The sequence below is a fragment of the Bubalus bubalis genome, chromosome 11, assembly GCF_019923935.1.
Source record: "Bubalus bubalis isolate 160015118507 breed Murrah chromosome 11, NDDB_SH_1, whole genome shotgun sequence".
Classification (NCBI taxonomy): Eukaryota; Metazoa; Chordata; class Mammalia; order Artiodactyla; family Bovidae; genus Bubalus; species Bubalus bubalis.
The window spans coordinates 33,734,536-33,750,960 of record NC_059167.1 but is presented as its reverse complement, the minus strand read 5'-3'; the positions used below and the strand labels follow the sequence as shown (position 1 = coordinate 33,750,960).

At 33.3% G+C, this 16,425-nt stretch overlaps 1 protein-coding gene across 1 annotated transcript in view; it reads right to left on the bottom strand.

The window, feature by feature from the left end:
• EXOC5 (exocyst complex component 5) overlaps positions 1 to 16,425 on the bottom strand; it is a 51,927-nt gene that overhangs the window by 11,894 nt on the left and 23,608 nt on the right. Inside the window, exons 7-13 of the mRNA XM_045162060.1 lie at positions 15,297 to 15,406; positions 14,488 to 14,532; positions 14,243 to 14,383; positions 13,147 to 13,229; positions 11,934 to 12,143; positions 10,521 to 10,668; positions 897 to 1,005 (exon numbers count right to left, since the gene is read on the bottom strand). Coding sequence (XP_045017995.1) covers positions 897 to 1,005; positions 10,521 to 10,668; positions 11,934 to 12,143; positions 13,147 to 13,229; positions 14,243 to 14,383; positions 14,488 to 14,532; positions 15,297 to 15,406 — 846 coding nt within the window. The remainder of the gene's footprint in view (positions 1 to 896; positions 1,006 to 10,520; positions 10,669 to 11,933; positions 12,144 to 13,146; positions 13,230 to 14,242; positions 14,384 to 14,487; positions 14,533 to 15,296; positions 15,407 to 16,425) is intronic.

Sequence of the window (16,425 nt, the reverse complement as noted above, 5' to 3'; positions counted from 1 at the left end):
ACCACTAAAATGTCTTAAACAAAAAAAATTTAAGACCCTTAAATTTATACCATGACTGTCGCATGGAGTCAGTTATTTGGAAAGGTAAGAACATACAGAGAGACCAGTTAGGAGCAGATGGAGATCATGATATTTAAATCAGTTGGTATCAATGGCGACAGAGAAAAGTAGGAGAATTTGAGTTATGTTTGACAGTATATAGACAGGATTTGCTGACAGACTGGTTTTCAGGTTTGATGAAAAGAATAATTATGGCAACTCCTGGGTTTGGGGCTTCAGCAAATAGTAAATACCAATGCCTTTTAAAGACATGAGAAATAACGGGAAAGGAAGAAGTTTAGATGGAAGATAAAGAGTTTCATTTTGAATACATTAAATTTGAGATGTACACAGAACAGATGAGAGAAGTCAAGGAGGCAACTGAACTAATGGGATAGAATTTAGGGAAGAGGTCATTATTATCTTATTAATATCAGTAAACTCAAAAGGCCAAAAACAAAAGAAAAAATTTCATATGAATCTATTCCTTTCCAGGCTTATTGATGAGGCTTATTTTCGTTTCCAAACTTTACATTACTCAACTGTCTCAAGCAGAATTGCTGTCATTTCCATTTCTGCCCTCTTGGCATTTAATAACTTATAGCACTGTATTACAGTCTGCCACACACTGCTGTGACTTAATATAGTTTATCCTGCCCTGCTCAATGTAAGCAACATGAGAACTGTGTCTTTGTATAGCTTTTAGCATCTGACAAATCCTTGCACTACAGGAAGTCAAAAAGCATTTTGCTTCATTGACTGAGATGAATATATATAAAACAACAGTATGCATACAGTTTAACCAAACAGGATCAAAGGAATTTAAGATGAAGTATAATATAAATAAATATACTTACCAGCAAGTCCTGTTTCCAAGGCATAATCAATATGTTCAATACATAAAAATTCCACAAGAATGGTAAAAATTCTAAAGGCATTCCTTGGTAAATCAGAAGGATCAGAGAGCTTTAAAAAGAAAAACCAAATACATCACTCCTCAGGTTTACCTTTAAAAAAAAAAAAGGCAACTTTTTTTTTTTTTAAAGCAATCTACTTTGTATAAGACATAGTGCTCTGGTGTCAAATGGTAACTTAAATTTCTTCCACCCACCCAAAATGCCTTTCTTATATACATATAGTTACAGTGCTCCATATTTGTCTACAATTCTCCCGGCTTAAATAAGATTACTGTTTTCTGACCTGGATTGCAATCCATGTTAACCGTGACAGGAAAGAAAGAAAAGGAGAGAGAACCAATAGAAAATAAAATCTAAGGTACACATTAAAGCCAAGTATGTTTTAAAGAAATACACACAAACATAATATACACATAAGTACATATAATAAAGTACACTCAACTGCCATGTAAATGCCTTTCTTAATGTCATAGTAAAAGAAGTCTGAGAGTCACCTATTGAATAAAAGCTATTCTAGTAAAACTCAGAACCAGAAAGGATTCTTCATTTTATTGGAGGGTGGGGACAAGGAAATCAATAACAGACACTATAAAATAGGTCAGGTTCAATCCCACCTTCCTCACTTCCCATTGAGTGAACCCTTGAGATGTTATTTAACCCCACCAAATCTCAATTTCTTCATCTGTAAGGTAGGAATAGTATTAACAGTACTTATATCCTAGCCTTGAGATGAAAATAAAGTATGAAAATACATGTAAGATATTTTGAGCTTAGTGTCTGGCACATAAGTTCACAACAATAAATGTTCATTTTGATGTTGATGTTGCTGCTGATTAGTAGTTATGCTGAGAAAATTAAATCCCTCTTAAAATGTTGGAAAATAACCTCCCAACTTCTTGTAACTGCTGCCTACATTATTAATCAATTGATTGTTGCCTATTTGTTGTCTCTATTCATGCTCCCTCTGAGAGTAATGCTTGTTATCTGATATATACAGCTGGGTGTTTAAAAGTGCATAACCCACTTTAAATTCTCTAAATCTCTACTGCTTATAATTATAAGTTTGGTATTACTTGATTCCCTTGTTGGTCTTAATACCACCCCAACTTTTACCCTTCTCTACCACAACTCTCACCTCCCTTCTTTGTTCAATGCTTTACAAATGTCATTAGCAAGCCATTTTCCACATTCCTCCTCTCTACACCCATATATTCATGCATAATTGAAAGAAGTAGACTGAAAAAGTTGTAAGGATATACAAGACAAAAATAACTGTTAACCAACTGGACCTAAATGACATTCATAGAACATGCTATCCAACAACATTAGGATATACATTTTCTTTAAGTATTCAGAAAACATTTACCAAGATGGATCATATTCTGGGCTAAAAAACAAGTCTCAATAAATTTAAAATGGATTCACATCACACAAAATACATCCTCTATCCACAACAGAATCAAACTTAAATCATTAACAGAAGATATCTAAAAAATCCTCTAATATCTGCAAATGATATAACATACTTCTAAGCTACTCTTCAGCCAACAGAAATCAAAAGGGAAATTTAAAAGTATTTTGAACTGAATGAAAATAAACACAACAAATAAAAATTTATTGTATGAAGCTAAAGCAGTATCTTAAAGAGAAAGTTATAAGATTAAATCCTTATATCAGAAAATAAGAAGGGTCTCTAATCACTGATCTCACATTCCACCTTAAAAACTAGATAAAGAAGATCAAATGAAGCCTAGGTAAGCAGAAGGAAAAGAAATAATAAAGAGTGGACATCCATGAAATACAAAACAGGAAAATCAATGATACCAAAGCTGATTCTCCAGGGAAACTAATAAACTAATAAACCTATATCACACACACAAGACACAAATCATCAAAAATGAATAGGTGATATCACTATAGATTCAACAGGTTTTAAAAAGATAATAAGCTACTATATATGTAATAAACAAGAAAGTCATAGTGTAAAGTACAGCAAACTATATTCAATACCTTATAATGACCTATAATGAAAAAGAATATACATATTATATATAATATTATATATATTATATACATAACTGGATCACTTTGCTATACACCAGAAATTAACACAAAACTTTAAACAATTTTTTTCAATTAAAAAACACATACACACACACAAATATCAACTGAACATTAAAAAAAAGTATAAGACAATAACATGAACAACCTAATCTCCCAAAATTCAACAATCTGTGTGAAATATACAAATCTTAAAGGACACAAACTACCAAAGCTCACTTTAAAAGCAATAGGTAACTAAAATAGTTCCATATCTACTAAAGAAGTTGAATTTGTAGCTAAAAATACTCACAAATTTAAAAACTACAGGCACAAAAGACTTCACTAAGTTCTACCAAATATTTAAGGAAGATATAACACTAATTTTACACAAACTCTTCTAGAAAATTAAAGAGGAAGGAATATTTCCAACTCATTCTATGAGGCCAACAGTACCTTGATACCAAAGCTACAAAGACATTATGAGAAAAAAATATGTATAAATCAATATCCTTTGTGAACACAAACACAAACACAAAAACAAAAGTTTAGTAAACCTAATCCAACAATACATAAATAGGACAATACATGATGACCAAGGGGGGTTTATTAAAAGAATGCAAGGTTAACATTTGGAAATCTATCAACGTAATTCACATTAACAGAATAACAACAACAAAAAAGCATTTGACAAAGCCTAATAGCCATCCTTATAAAAACACCTAGAAAATTATGAATAAAAGAATTTCCTTAATCTGATAAAGAGCATCTATGAAAAACAAATGGGTCCTAATCAAACAGGGTTTCTCTGGTGGCTAAGTGGTAAAGACTCCGCCTGCAATGCAAGAGACTCAGGTTCCATCTCTGGTCAGGAAGATTACCTGGAGTAGGAAACGGCAACCCACTCCAGTATTCTTGTGGAGGAGCCTGGTAGGCTACAGTTCGTGGGGCTGCAAAGAATCGGACCCAACTAATCACACGCACACACACATACGTATATGAGTGTGTGTATATGTATATGTATGTGTGTGTGTATGGACCTAGAGGTTATCATACTAAGTGAAGTAAGTCAGATAAAGACAAATATCATACAATACAGCTTATTTGCGGATTCTAAAAGAAAAAGAAGACACAAATGAACTTATTTTCAAAACAGAAAGAGACTCACAGACACAGAAAACAAACTTATGGTTACCAAAGGGAAAAAGGGGATGGGGGAGGGATAAATTGTGAGGCTGGGATTAACATATACACACAACTATGTATAAAACAGACAACCAACAATGACCTACTGTATAGCACAGGGAACTATATTCAATATTGTATAACAATCTATAAAGGAAAATATATATATACACACATAAATATACATATAGCTGAACTGCTATGCTGTACACCTAAAACTTAGGCTTCTCTGGTGGCTCAGACAGTCAAGTCTGCCTGCAGTGCAGGGCACCTGGCTTCAATTCCTAGGTTGGGAAGATACCCGAGAAGGGAATGGCTAGCCACTCCAGTATTTGTGCCTGGAAAATCCCATGGACAGAGGAGTCTGGTGGACGACAGTCCATGGGGTTACAGAGAGTCAGATGTGACAGAGCTACTAACACACACACACACACGCACAAGCACACACACATTCTGAAACTTACATGATATTATAAATCAACTATATTTCAATAAAAAATTATTTAAAAAAGGAAAAACCTACAGTTGGAATCATATTAATGATAAAAGACAATATTTGAGAATAATGCAAGGTGTATGCTCTTGCCATTTATATTCAGCATTATAGTAGAGGTTCTGACCAGTGCAACAAAGCAAGAGAACAAAGCAGGCATCTATATTGAAAAGAGTAAGTTAAAACTGACTTTATTGGCAGAAAATATGATACTCTATACAGAAAATCCTATTGAATCTACAAGAAACATTATTAGAATAAGTGAGTTAGGTCAGGTTGAAGGTATAAAATCAACATATAAAAATCAACTGTATCTGAAAACTCAGTTTTGCTAAAATGTAACTTCTCCATAAATAGAACTATAGATTCAAAGTAACTTCAGTCAAAATACCAAACTTCTTTCCCCCCAGAAATTGACAAATTTATCATGTGAATTATATGAAAACGCCTCCTATGGAAATGTTAGAGGATTTTCACTACCTGATTCAAGATTTATAGTTATAGTGATCAAAAATGTGTAGTATTAAATTCTCAGAAGAAAACACAGGCAGTATGCTCTTTGACATAAGTCTTAGCAGTATTTTTCCGATCTGTCTCCTAAAGCGAGAGAAGAGAAACAAAAGCAAAAATAAAATGGCACACAATCAAACTTAAAAGCTTAGCACAGCAAAGGAAACCATCAGCAAAACAAAAAGGCAACATACTAAATGGGAAAAGATATTTGCAAATGATATACAAGGTAAGAGGTTATTAATATCCAGAAATATTAAAAAGTCATATAATTCAATATTTTTTAAAAAACTGACTAAAACTTGGGCAGAGAATCTGAACAGACATTTTTCCAAAGGCGACACACAGATGGCCAGCAGGCAGATGAAAAGATCCTCAACATCATTAATCATCAGAGAAATGCAAATCAAACACACACCTCATACAGAATGGCTATCAAGTCTACAAACAACAAGTGTTGGCAAGGATGTGGAGAAAAGGGAACCCTAGCAAAATGTTAGTAGGAATGTAAATTGGTGCAGTCACTATGAAAAACAGTATGGAGGTTCCTCAAACAACTGACAGTAGAATTATCATAAGACCCAACAATTCCACACCTGGGTACACAGCAAAAAACAAAAACACTAACCCCAAAAGATACATTCATCCCAATGTTCACAGCAGCATTATTTACAATTGCCAAGATAGGGAAGCAACCTAAGTGCCATTAACAGATGAATGGATAAGAATATGTGGTAATATATACAGAATGGAGTACTACTCAGCCATAAAAAATTGAAATTTTGCCATTTGCAGCAACATGGAAGGACCTGCACAGCACTATGCTAAGTGAAATAAATCAGAGGAATAGTGTATGATATCACATATGTGGAATCTAAAAAATACAACAAACTAGTGAATTTAACAAAAAAGAAGCAGACTCATAGAGACAGAGAACAAACTAGTGGTTACCACTGTGGGGGGATATATGGATATGCTGTAGGAGACACAAACTATTGGGCATAAGACAGGCTCAAGGTATTGTACGACGTGGAGAATATAGCCAATATTTTGTAGTAACTGTAAATAGAGAGTAACCTTTCAAAATCATATAAAAATTTTAAAGTTTTTAAAAAAGAAAGAAACCTTAAAGGAAACAAATACAATAAAAGAAAATATAAAAGGAAATCTTTGTGACCTTAGGTTAGGCAAGGATTCCTTATATATGATACCAAAAATACCTCCCATAACAGAGAAGTATCAAAATTAATAACTTCTATTCTTTGAAATACTGTTTAGATATGAAAAAGACAAACCACAGACTGAAAAAAAAAATCTGCACATTAGGTATCTGATAAGTGAGTTTTTCCCTGGTGGCTCAGACAGTAAAGCGTCTGCCTGTAGTGCAGGAGACCCAGGTTCGATCCCTGGGTTGGTAAGATTCCCTGCAGAAGGCAATGGCAACCCACTCCAGTACCCTTGCCTGGAAAATTCCATGGATGGAGGAGCCTGGTAGGCTACAGTCCATGGGGTTGCAAAGAGTTGGACACAACTGAGCAACTTCACTTTAAATTTTTTAAAAAATGAGTCTTAACTACATATACAACTGTCAAGAAATAAGAACCCAATTTTTAAAAATGTTACTAAGGAGAAATGAAAGCGTATGTCTGCATAAAGATATCTAATGAATGTTCAAAGCAGCTTCGTTTTTAACCAAACACTGGAGCCAATCTAAACTGCCATCAATAGGTAAGTGGATAAGCAAAACAGTGAAGAATCTGCCTTTAATGCAGGAGACCATGGTTCAATCCCTGGGTCGAGAAGATCCCCGAGTGAAGAAAACAGCTACCCACTCTAGTATTCTTGCCTGGAGAATTCCATGGATAGAGAAGTCCATGGGTCACAAAGCGTCAGACATGACTGAGCAACTAACACTTTCACTTCTTTTCCATGCAATAAAATATTATTCAGCAATAAAAGAACATACTAATACACACAACATGAATGAATTTCAAAACATTTATGCTGGGTTAAAGAATCCAGAAACACATGTATATACTACATTATAATCCCATTTATTAAAAATTCTAGAAAATTAATCAACTTCTTGAAAAATCCTATTTAGTTTTCAAGACTCAGTCCTGAATCTTGACAACTTCTTTTTGACAACTAATCTACAGTGAAGGAGGTCACGGTTGCCTGAGGACAGAAACAGAGGGAGGAGAAAAGGAGAATTTACAAGTAGAAAAGGAAACTTTGGGGGTGATGATCTGTTCATTACTTTGATTGCACTATAGCTTCATAAATGTACACATAATTTACCAAAGTTACCAAACTGTATAGTTCAAATACATGCAGTCTACTGAATGTCAATTATATCTCGACATTACTAAGCTTTTTAAAAAAGAAAAATACACCCAATCTTCTCATTACACTGCCCTGTTTTATATTCTTTAATATTTCCATCAACATCTAACAAGGTCAAGTCCAAATTTCTAAGTATGGTATATAAAGAATTTTAGTCTACATTTTCAAATTCCCATCTCATTATTCTCCCCAAATCCTTCTACAGTTCAAGCTGCATGATTGTTCTCTGTATATGTCTTTGTGCATGTAATATTCTCTTTTCCTGAAACCACCTGCCAGAATCTTGAAGATACCCTATTTATCTTTCAAGACTCAGACCTCAAATGTCCTCTCCTTTTTGAAATCTTCCCTGAAAAACACTCGTCCTTAATTCCTTAACCAGTCAGAGCCAGCTGCTTCCTTTTTAAGTCTCAACAGTGTGTATCTGTTGTTGTGCTGTTCAGTCACCCAGTCCTGTTCAACTCTTTGCAACCCCATGGACTGCAGCACGCCACGCCTCCCTGTCCCTCACCATCTCCCAAAGTTTGCCCAAGTTCATGTCCATGACATCAGTGATGCCATCCAGCCATTTCATCCTCTGACGCTCTCTTTTCCTTCTGCCCTCAATCTCTTCCAGTAACAGGGACTGTTCCAATGAGTCAGCTGTTCACATCAGATGACCAAAATATTGGAGCTTCAGCTTTAGCATCAGTCCTTCCAAAGAGTATTCGGGGTTGACTTCCCTTAAGACTGACTGGTTTGATCTCTTTGCTGTCCAAGGTATTCTCAGGAGTCTTCTCCAGCACCACAGTTTGAAGGCATAAATTCTTGGTGCTCTGCCTTCTTTACAGACCACCTCTCCCAATGATACATGACCAATGGGAAGACCACAGCCTTGACTATATGGACCTTTGTCAGCAGAGTATATACTGTCTAGGTCTGTCACAGCTTTCCTGCCAAGAAGCAATTGTCTTCTGATTTCATGGCTGCAGTCACCATCCGCAGTGATTTTAGAGCCCAAGAAGAGGAAATCTGTCACTATATACATAGTGTATATCTACTTGCACTAATTCTTTATATATCTACCTCTTTTCTCACTATTCAAAAGTAATGTGTATGTTTTGTACTTAAAACCTTAATGCCTAACATGTCAGGTGGTACAAAGTAAACACAAAATAATGTTTGTTAGATCATCTAGACTGCAATGAATTAAACTGATTTTCAATTTTGTCTTTATCCAGACAGAAGGTCATGATTTAGATCTAGTTACTGAGTGTGACTCAAGGGCTTCCCACATGGTGCTAGTGGTAAAGAACTTGCCTGCCAATGCTGGAGATACAAGAGACCTAGCTTCAATCCCTGGGTTGGAAAGATCCTCTGGAGAAGGGCATGGCAACCCACTTCAGTATTCTTGCTCAGAGAATCCCTTGGACAGAGGAGCATGGTGGGCTACACCCCACAGGGTTGCACAGAGTTGGACACGACTAAAGTGACTAGGCACACATTGTGACTCAAAACAATAAATATGTTGACAGCTTCAGGTTTGATGATCTGATGGTATAGAAATATTTTAACATATTTCCAGTATTCAGAAGAGTAGAGCTATTACTGTATCAAATACAGCCATCACATACCCTGAGGTGTCATATCTTAACATTTTTCCAAATGTACTTCAGATTTTTTTTCTTCTGTGGTGGCAGGGGCAGTCCAACATTATAAAGTGCCTTACGTATTCCTCCCAAGACAACCACTACTCTGAAACTGTTTATCATACCCATGTTGTGTATGCTCCTGAACAAAGTATTTTTACTTTTTAAAACTTTATATTGTGGTATAATGAATATATCTTTCCCCATCTTGCTCTTTCCACTAAACATTATATTTTTGAGATTTACTCATGCTGACACAGGTAACTCTAGTTTAGTCATTTAAATTGGTATATTAGCTTTCCAGTATATGAACAATGTCACTTTATCAATTCTTTCTACAGCACACTTAGTTTGGTTCTAATTTTTCACCATGACAAACAATGTAGCTTATGATGTTAGACATGTCCTGTGAACTTACAAATTCTCTAAGAAATTAACAAATTACTCTCCAAAGTATACCGATTATTACGTCCATTGGCAGTGTATAAGAACTTCTATTGCTCCACATCCTTACCAAGAGTATCAACAAAATTTTTGCCAAGCTATTGAGAATTAGTATTTTCCCTGTCTTAAGTTTCATTTCCCACCAGTGAGACTAAATATCTTATTGATAACTCACATTTTCTGTATTTATGTATAGCCTTTGACTTGTTTTCTATCGATTTATATTTATATTTACATTCTACATTGATCCATCAATATAAATATAAAGACCACATACATCATACAAATAAAAAATTATGACTACCTCAACTCTCAATTTCATACTTAAGAAATATGTAGTTCAGTTTCTTCCTCTGTAAAACAGAGATAACAACCTCACAGAAATGTTACAATGACTAAATGAGTTAAAGCATACTTAAAGTGCTTGGAATAGTGCCTGGAACATAGTATGTGCTATACAATTACTAACAAGTATTATTTGTTTTATAAATCTTCTGCTAGTAAAACTGGTTAAAGCCTTCTTTTCACACCGTGGCTTAATTGTTTACTTTGTTAAAGTGTGTTTGTTGAAGGCATTCTAAATTTTTAACGGAGTCAATTTTTCCTTTCCTTTGATATCTATTCTTAAGGCATCTTTCTCTCCCTAATGCTGTATTTCTTTATGATATGGTTCTAACCCTCACTTTCATATTTTGATTTAATATCTCACTGAAGAAAATTTGGTATCTTCGTTTAAAATCATATTAAAGTATACTTCTAAACAATTTAAAAATAATTCTGTTCTCTAAACAAAAATCCTACTTTTTTATTACGATAAACAGGTGTTCATAACCAGAGAGCAGAGCTACATCTTAGTATAAACAAGCAAAACTTAAAATACATAGCTATATATCAATTAAATAAATGTACAATTCTTACCCTATGACATCTTTCAAAGGCTTGTTTGGTTTCTTGCAAAAGATTAACCACCACTTCCTGGGACAGGAAAGTCTCTCCATGAGTATCAATACTTGGCCCCAGTGGTAAGTTGGTACGTTGTCTAATTCTCTCTTTAAGATCTTGAATACTAATGCATAATAGAAACAAATGAAAAAAGAAAACTACTATACATAGATTTCAATGTCAAGTACTCTCAAACTTAGTATACATGAACTAATAAAAAGAAAAATGGACCAATAGCAGGAGACCTAAAACTTCTAATTTCAATAAGTAATTCTGTAAAGTGAAGCAAGCATTAATCTCTAAATAGAAGACTATCATATGAAAAGTGAGTAGATTTGCAGTTATTATCTCTAAAGTCTCTTTTAGGTCTACAATTTTGACTCAATATTTAGCTCTACAATTCTGACTCATTAGCCAAAAACTCCTTGTTTAGTTTCCTTAGGAAGTAGGCCTTTCGAAGTAAGCTAATATTTCAGATAATTAAATGGCCCCACTTAAAACAAACTTTAAAATTTTAAAGCTTTTTAAATATACTAACTACTTAAGCATATTGTACATTTCTTTATTACTATTAAACATAATTTAGCTTTTCTAAATGACTGAGGGTTATTAAGAACATTTATTATAGTTATAGAAGGCTAGATTACTTTTGTTCCTATTTATAGAATATATAGCTCCAGATTGTGAACTTTAAAAAAAAATTCTTATGGTTGTTTTTTAGCTTTTCTCTTTTACTTGCTGCCTTTCAGATGTCACTTCTTATTCCTAGTTATAATCTCTCCATGATCATTATTTAATATATAACAAGCTAGGAAATAAGCTGATTTAGCTGTATGAATATTATATGAACCATCAACTCTGATGGTTCACAAAAGTCATTTTGATTCATCCTAGAATCAACTAAATTCCAGATAGGTAAGATCTAGATTACTGAGCTGTCAACCAATTCTTAGAGCAAATCATTTTATTTTCTTCTAGGATATGAATAAATTCAAGTTTTAATGTATTAAACAAGTTCATGCCCAAGTCATTTTAAAAGCTCAGGGTATCAATTTGCAGGGGTTTTTATTCTTTTTAACCACACCTGCAACAGCAGCAATAAAACAATTTACTTCCCTAATAGCCTGGAATAATTAACTCAGTCTGAAAAAAGGAAAGGGGGGAGGATGGGAGGAACTCTTTATGGCACTGGTATTCTGTTTTACATTTTAATAATGTTAGAATATTTCAACATGTGGCTAAAAAGATAGGATTTGATGAATGGTATAAAAAAACTGATAATTCTTCACAGAAAATTCTAATGACTATCAATATTTCACAAGTTGTCCAAATATAAAAATGTTTTTAATATCTTTAGTTTTAACTATAACATTTAACAAAAACGCTTACCCTCCTGTGCCAATGGATCTCTTTTGATGGTTTTTTGAATCATAATAGCGCTGAAGGATCATAGCACTTCTGCTTTTCAAATAGCCAGTCTCTATTTCAATGTAGCTCTCCAAATAGGAAATGAAAATGGACTTGATAAGCTTAGACAAGAAAGTCTGTTTATCAGTACCTAAGTTAAACTCCATCAACTTGCTGGAAAGATTTGTGGTTCTTTTCATGGAAAAGAGGGGGAAAAGATAAATGTATATTTTAGGTATGGTAATAATATTAAAAAATACATCTTTTTACAATGTGACTTTTGAAAAACTTACATTAAACCACCATTTCTTAAACCCTGGGAAATTACTTAGGATGGAGAGAGCAACTGCATAAGGTTATATAAACATATTAAGTAGAACGTATATTACAAATATCATGGTTTTGAAAACTGCCATAACTCCTAGAGACAACTCAACAAGAGGAAACTGAGGCAACCAACCAGTCTAGAAATGGCAACAACGCCAGAATGGCTTCAAGTATGCCATTCATGACATGGTACCAAGTCAAAATACTTCCTCTGTTCATTCTCTTCTCTGGACTTGCCTCTAATTTTCTGTTTCTCACTGCTGAAGACAGACTCACAATAGTGCTGCTGTTGAAACAGACTTCCTGATTGTAGTTACTTTTGAAAACCCTCTTCTCAAAATGACAATGAAGAAAAGCAACAGGATTGGAAAGAAACTCCACATGAAGCTTCTACAAAGTGTAACACTGCCATTTACAAAACACAAGACAAATTTTCACATCAGACTTAAGTCTGAAACCATCATTGGTTAAGAATTTGTCACTCCTTTTCTCAACTTCTAAAGCGCTAATGAAAATAAATGTAATTATTACTCATTCTTAAAAAAATTAAACAATAATGAACTAGTTTACAATTAAGATCAAAAACATAATTCTCAGGTCTTAGTTTAAACAAGACTTAGTCTTAGTCTTAGTCAGGTCTTAGTTTATACTTCATTAAAGTATATTAACATAAAGCATAATATCTAATAGTTAACATGCTAAGAAAGATACTCATACAATACTAGTCTATACAGCCAAGTATTTAATGCTAAAAGCTATATTGCTATCTGACAAACTGTTATTCAAAAACACCTGAATATTTCCCAGTTTTCTATTTGAAGAAAAGAAAAGGTGAGATATTACTATTTTCTAATAATTAAAAATATACCTTGTGTATAAATCATAGAGACTTTTGAGATACTGCTCTGCATCAGACTTCCAACATTCTTGTAACTGGTCTTTCACAAAGCTCTAAAAAGAAAAGTCAACATTCTGTTAATTAAATAAATATTAAATTATAGAGTCAACATTTTTTTCTGCTAGAATTACTCCATTTTCTTGAACTGTTCTGACTTAAAATCCAGTGGCAAAGGCAATGCATAGGAAATAGACCAATATAAAAAAAATTAAAAAACAGGTTTTTAGTTTACTGCTTCTCATATTTACTTTTACATTTATATCAGTGTTGGTACTAAGCATTAAGAATCTCAAATATCTTGTCTTTTGAAAAAAATCCCAAAAAATAACACTTCAAGCTATATCAATATGGTCAATTCTTTAAAGTAGCATTTCCCAAACTGTAGTCTAAGTAACACTAGTGTCCTTTGAGACACTAAGAAATATTACTATAAAATTGGGAAAGGCAGTACATTACATTTCCACTTCTAGAGGATCACAATATATATTAGTACCTCTAAAGAATATTAAAAGTTGTGTTTTTAAAACAACATTTATTTAACACTGCTGAATCCATTGGTAAACAGTTGAGGAAATGTTGCCTTAAAGTACAGAGCTATGGAAGTAAAGGCTGTAAACGAAACATTCAGAGTTTTTTCTTTTCATGTTAGTGCCATATGACAAAAAATTCTACAGATCTTGTAATTCTTGTTCAAATTTACTTTACTAAGGTAAAATAAGGTAATCAATGTCAATGCTAAGTACCATTCTTAGCATTTCAAAATGCTATTGACTGGTCAAGGTGAGAGCCCAGTGAATATTAAAATCCGAGGCTAATCTATCACACCTGTTACCACTACTACTGATACACATGTAATTTCAAACACATGCTCTGATGACCGTGAGTAGCACCTTTTAACACTTTTGTTTTAAAGCTCAACACTGTCACTCCTTTCCCCTATACTTAATAAGTGAATTGCTGTTCCTAAGGATATTACACAAATAAACTCAATTTTTAAAAACTTTTAAAACAGAGGGAAAAAAACACATATAGTCTTAAGAACTACTTAGTCACTGTTTAAAATTACCTGTAGTTTGATTTCAAATACATTTTGAATAAGTTTAGCCAGTACTGTTTCTGGATTACTAAAGATATCTCCAACTTGTTTGTTTACCCGCTGACAGAGTATTGCTGCATCTTCAAATATATCGTTTCTCAAGTAAGCACCCTAAAGAGCAGAAGAATTTTATATAATGAATATATAATTTAAAATGCTTTTTAAAACACAAATTAGCATAAAATAAAATCAAATGAAGTGTACTGTTATGTTACCTCCTGGCACTGCTTTATATAAACATCAACACAATGAGAATAACCCTAAGAAGAAGAGAGAAATACACATCACTTTTTTGGTTAAGTTATAACAACAATAACAATGTCAATAAAAGAGGTATTATATATAATAAAGCTATCTCTATGCCTCAATAAATGGTCAGCAGTAACAGCTACTCTCTGGTTTCTGTATTCCAGTGGACACTTAAGGTCAAGCCTTCTTGCTTTTGAATTATTTCATAAAATGTTTGACTAAAAAAAACAATAAACAGCCAGAAGGGAGACAGTTTTCTACATCAAACTATATAAAAATTCAGTGATGGCTTTATTATTAATAGTATTAATATTAATTAATAAGTATTAATAGTATTAATATTAATTAATAATAAGTATTAATAGTACTGAATATAAGATCCTTAAGACCTAGGATTTAGTATCATTTCTGGAGAAACATAAAAAATATACATTCAAATTATTCCAAACAGTGAAAATTAACACTGTGATACACTAAAACAACAGGGCAAAATCACAGACTGTAAAACACCGTGGTGGTTCAGTGGTAAAAATCTGCCTGCCAATGCAGGAGACACGGGTTCAATCCCTGGGTGGGGAAGATCCTCCAGAGAAAGACACAGCAACCCACTCTAATATTCTTGGCCAGGGAAATTCCATGGATAGAGGAGTTTGGCAGGTTACAGTCCATGGGATCACAAAGAATCACAACTTAGTGACAAAACAACAACATACAGAATTAACATTATCTCTACATTCTTTAAGACTAATCTGCACTTTAAATTTTTTCTATGTACCTTAAAATGAAGTAAAACAGCTGCTACTTCTCTCATTCTGGAGATTTCACCTCTTCTTTGAGCACCAGTAAACTCCTGAATCAACTGGCATTCTAAATCATGGTATTTACCTAAAAATAGAAAGTCATTCAGCTACAATGAGACAAAGTACACAGGTTATTTGTAAGTATATGGTTTCTTTATAAATATAATGACTATGAATCTAGCTTTCTTTTAAAAGAATTGTGAAAACCATTAGATTATAGATAGTGGATCAAAACTCTTATTATAATATACTAAGGTATATAAATCTGTATTTTCAACACACACAAAAAATCTTCCCAATTGGCAAAACAGATCAGCTCCTATAGTCTGACTTCCATTTATGACTATGGGAAAAACCTGGATGTCATTTCTGAAAGCAAGAAATAGGAAAAGTCTTAAACCTGACTTTAGAGAAAGAGTAAAGAGAACTATCAAACTCTTTACTAGAGTTCAAATGTCTTTACCATGAACAAAGGCAAATTCAACACCAGATTATAAGACAACATGTGGTATTTGATTCACTACATTCTTGGGGCTATTACGGTACACTTTTGGCAAAACAGGTGATTTTTGAACTTCAGTGAGTTCCTGAATAGTGACTTAGAGCCTAGAAATATAGTGGCTATTAAAGAAATCTGGAATGATCTGCCTAAAGTACAATCTAAAGAACAAGTTTCAAACTACCATGTACGGAGTTAAATAGGTACTAAAATAGTCATACAAGCTTTTTTTTTTTTTTTTAAAAAGAGAGACAGGTATGTATGGATACAAAAACAATGTCTAAGATATGTTGTTAAAAACACAAGGTATCAAGCTATTTGTATAGGATGCCACCAATTTTAAAATACATGGGGACCATATAAAAAAATTCTACATATTATATACATGATTTATGTTCTATGCTTATATCAAGATATCCATAGAGTACTATGGAAGAATACACAAGAAACATAATATTTAATAGCTGCTTCAAGGAAGAGGAATCAAATTCACGGATGGGGTGGGAGGATGACATTGTTCCCACTCTCTTCTTTTACAATTTTCTTTTTTTATAAAAGTAGTTTGATCACCTATCCAAAACAATTAAATAAATAGAACCCCACTT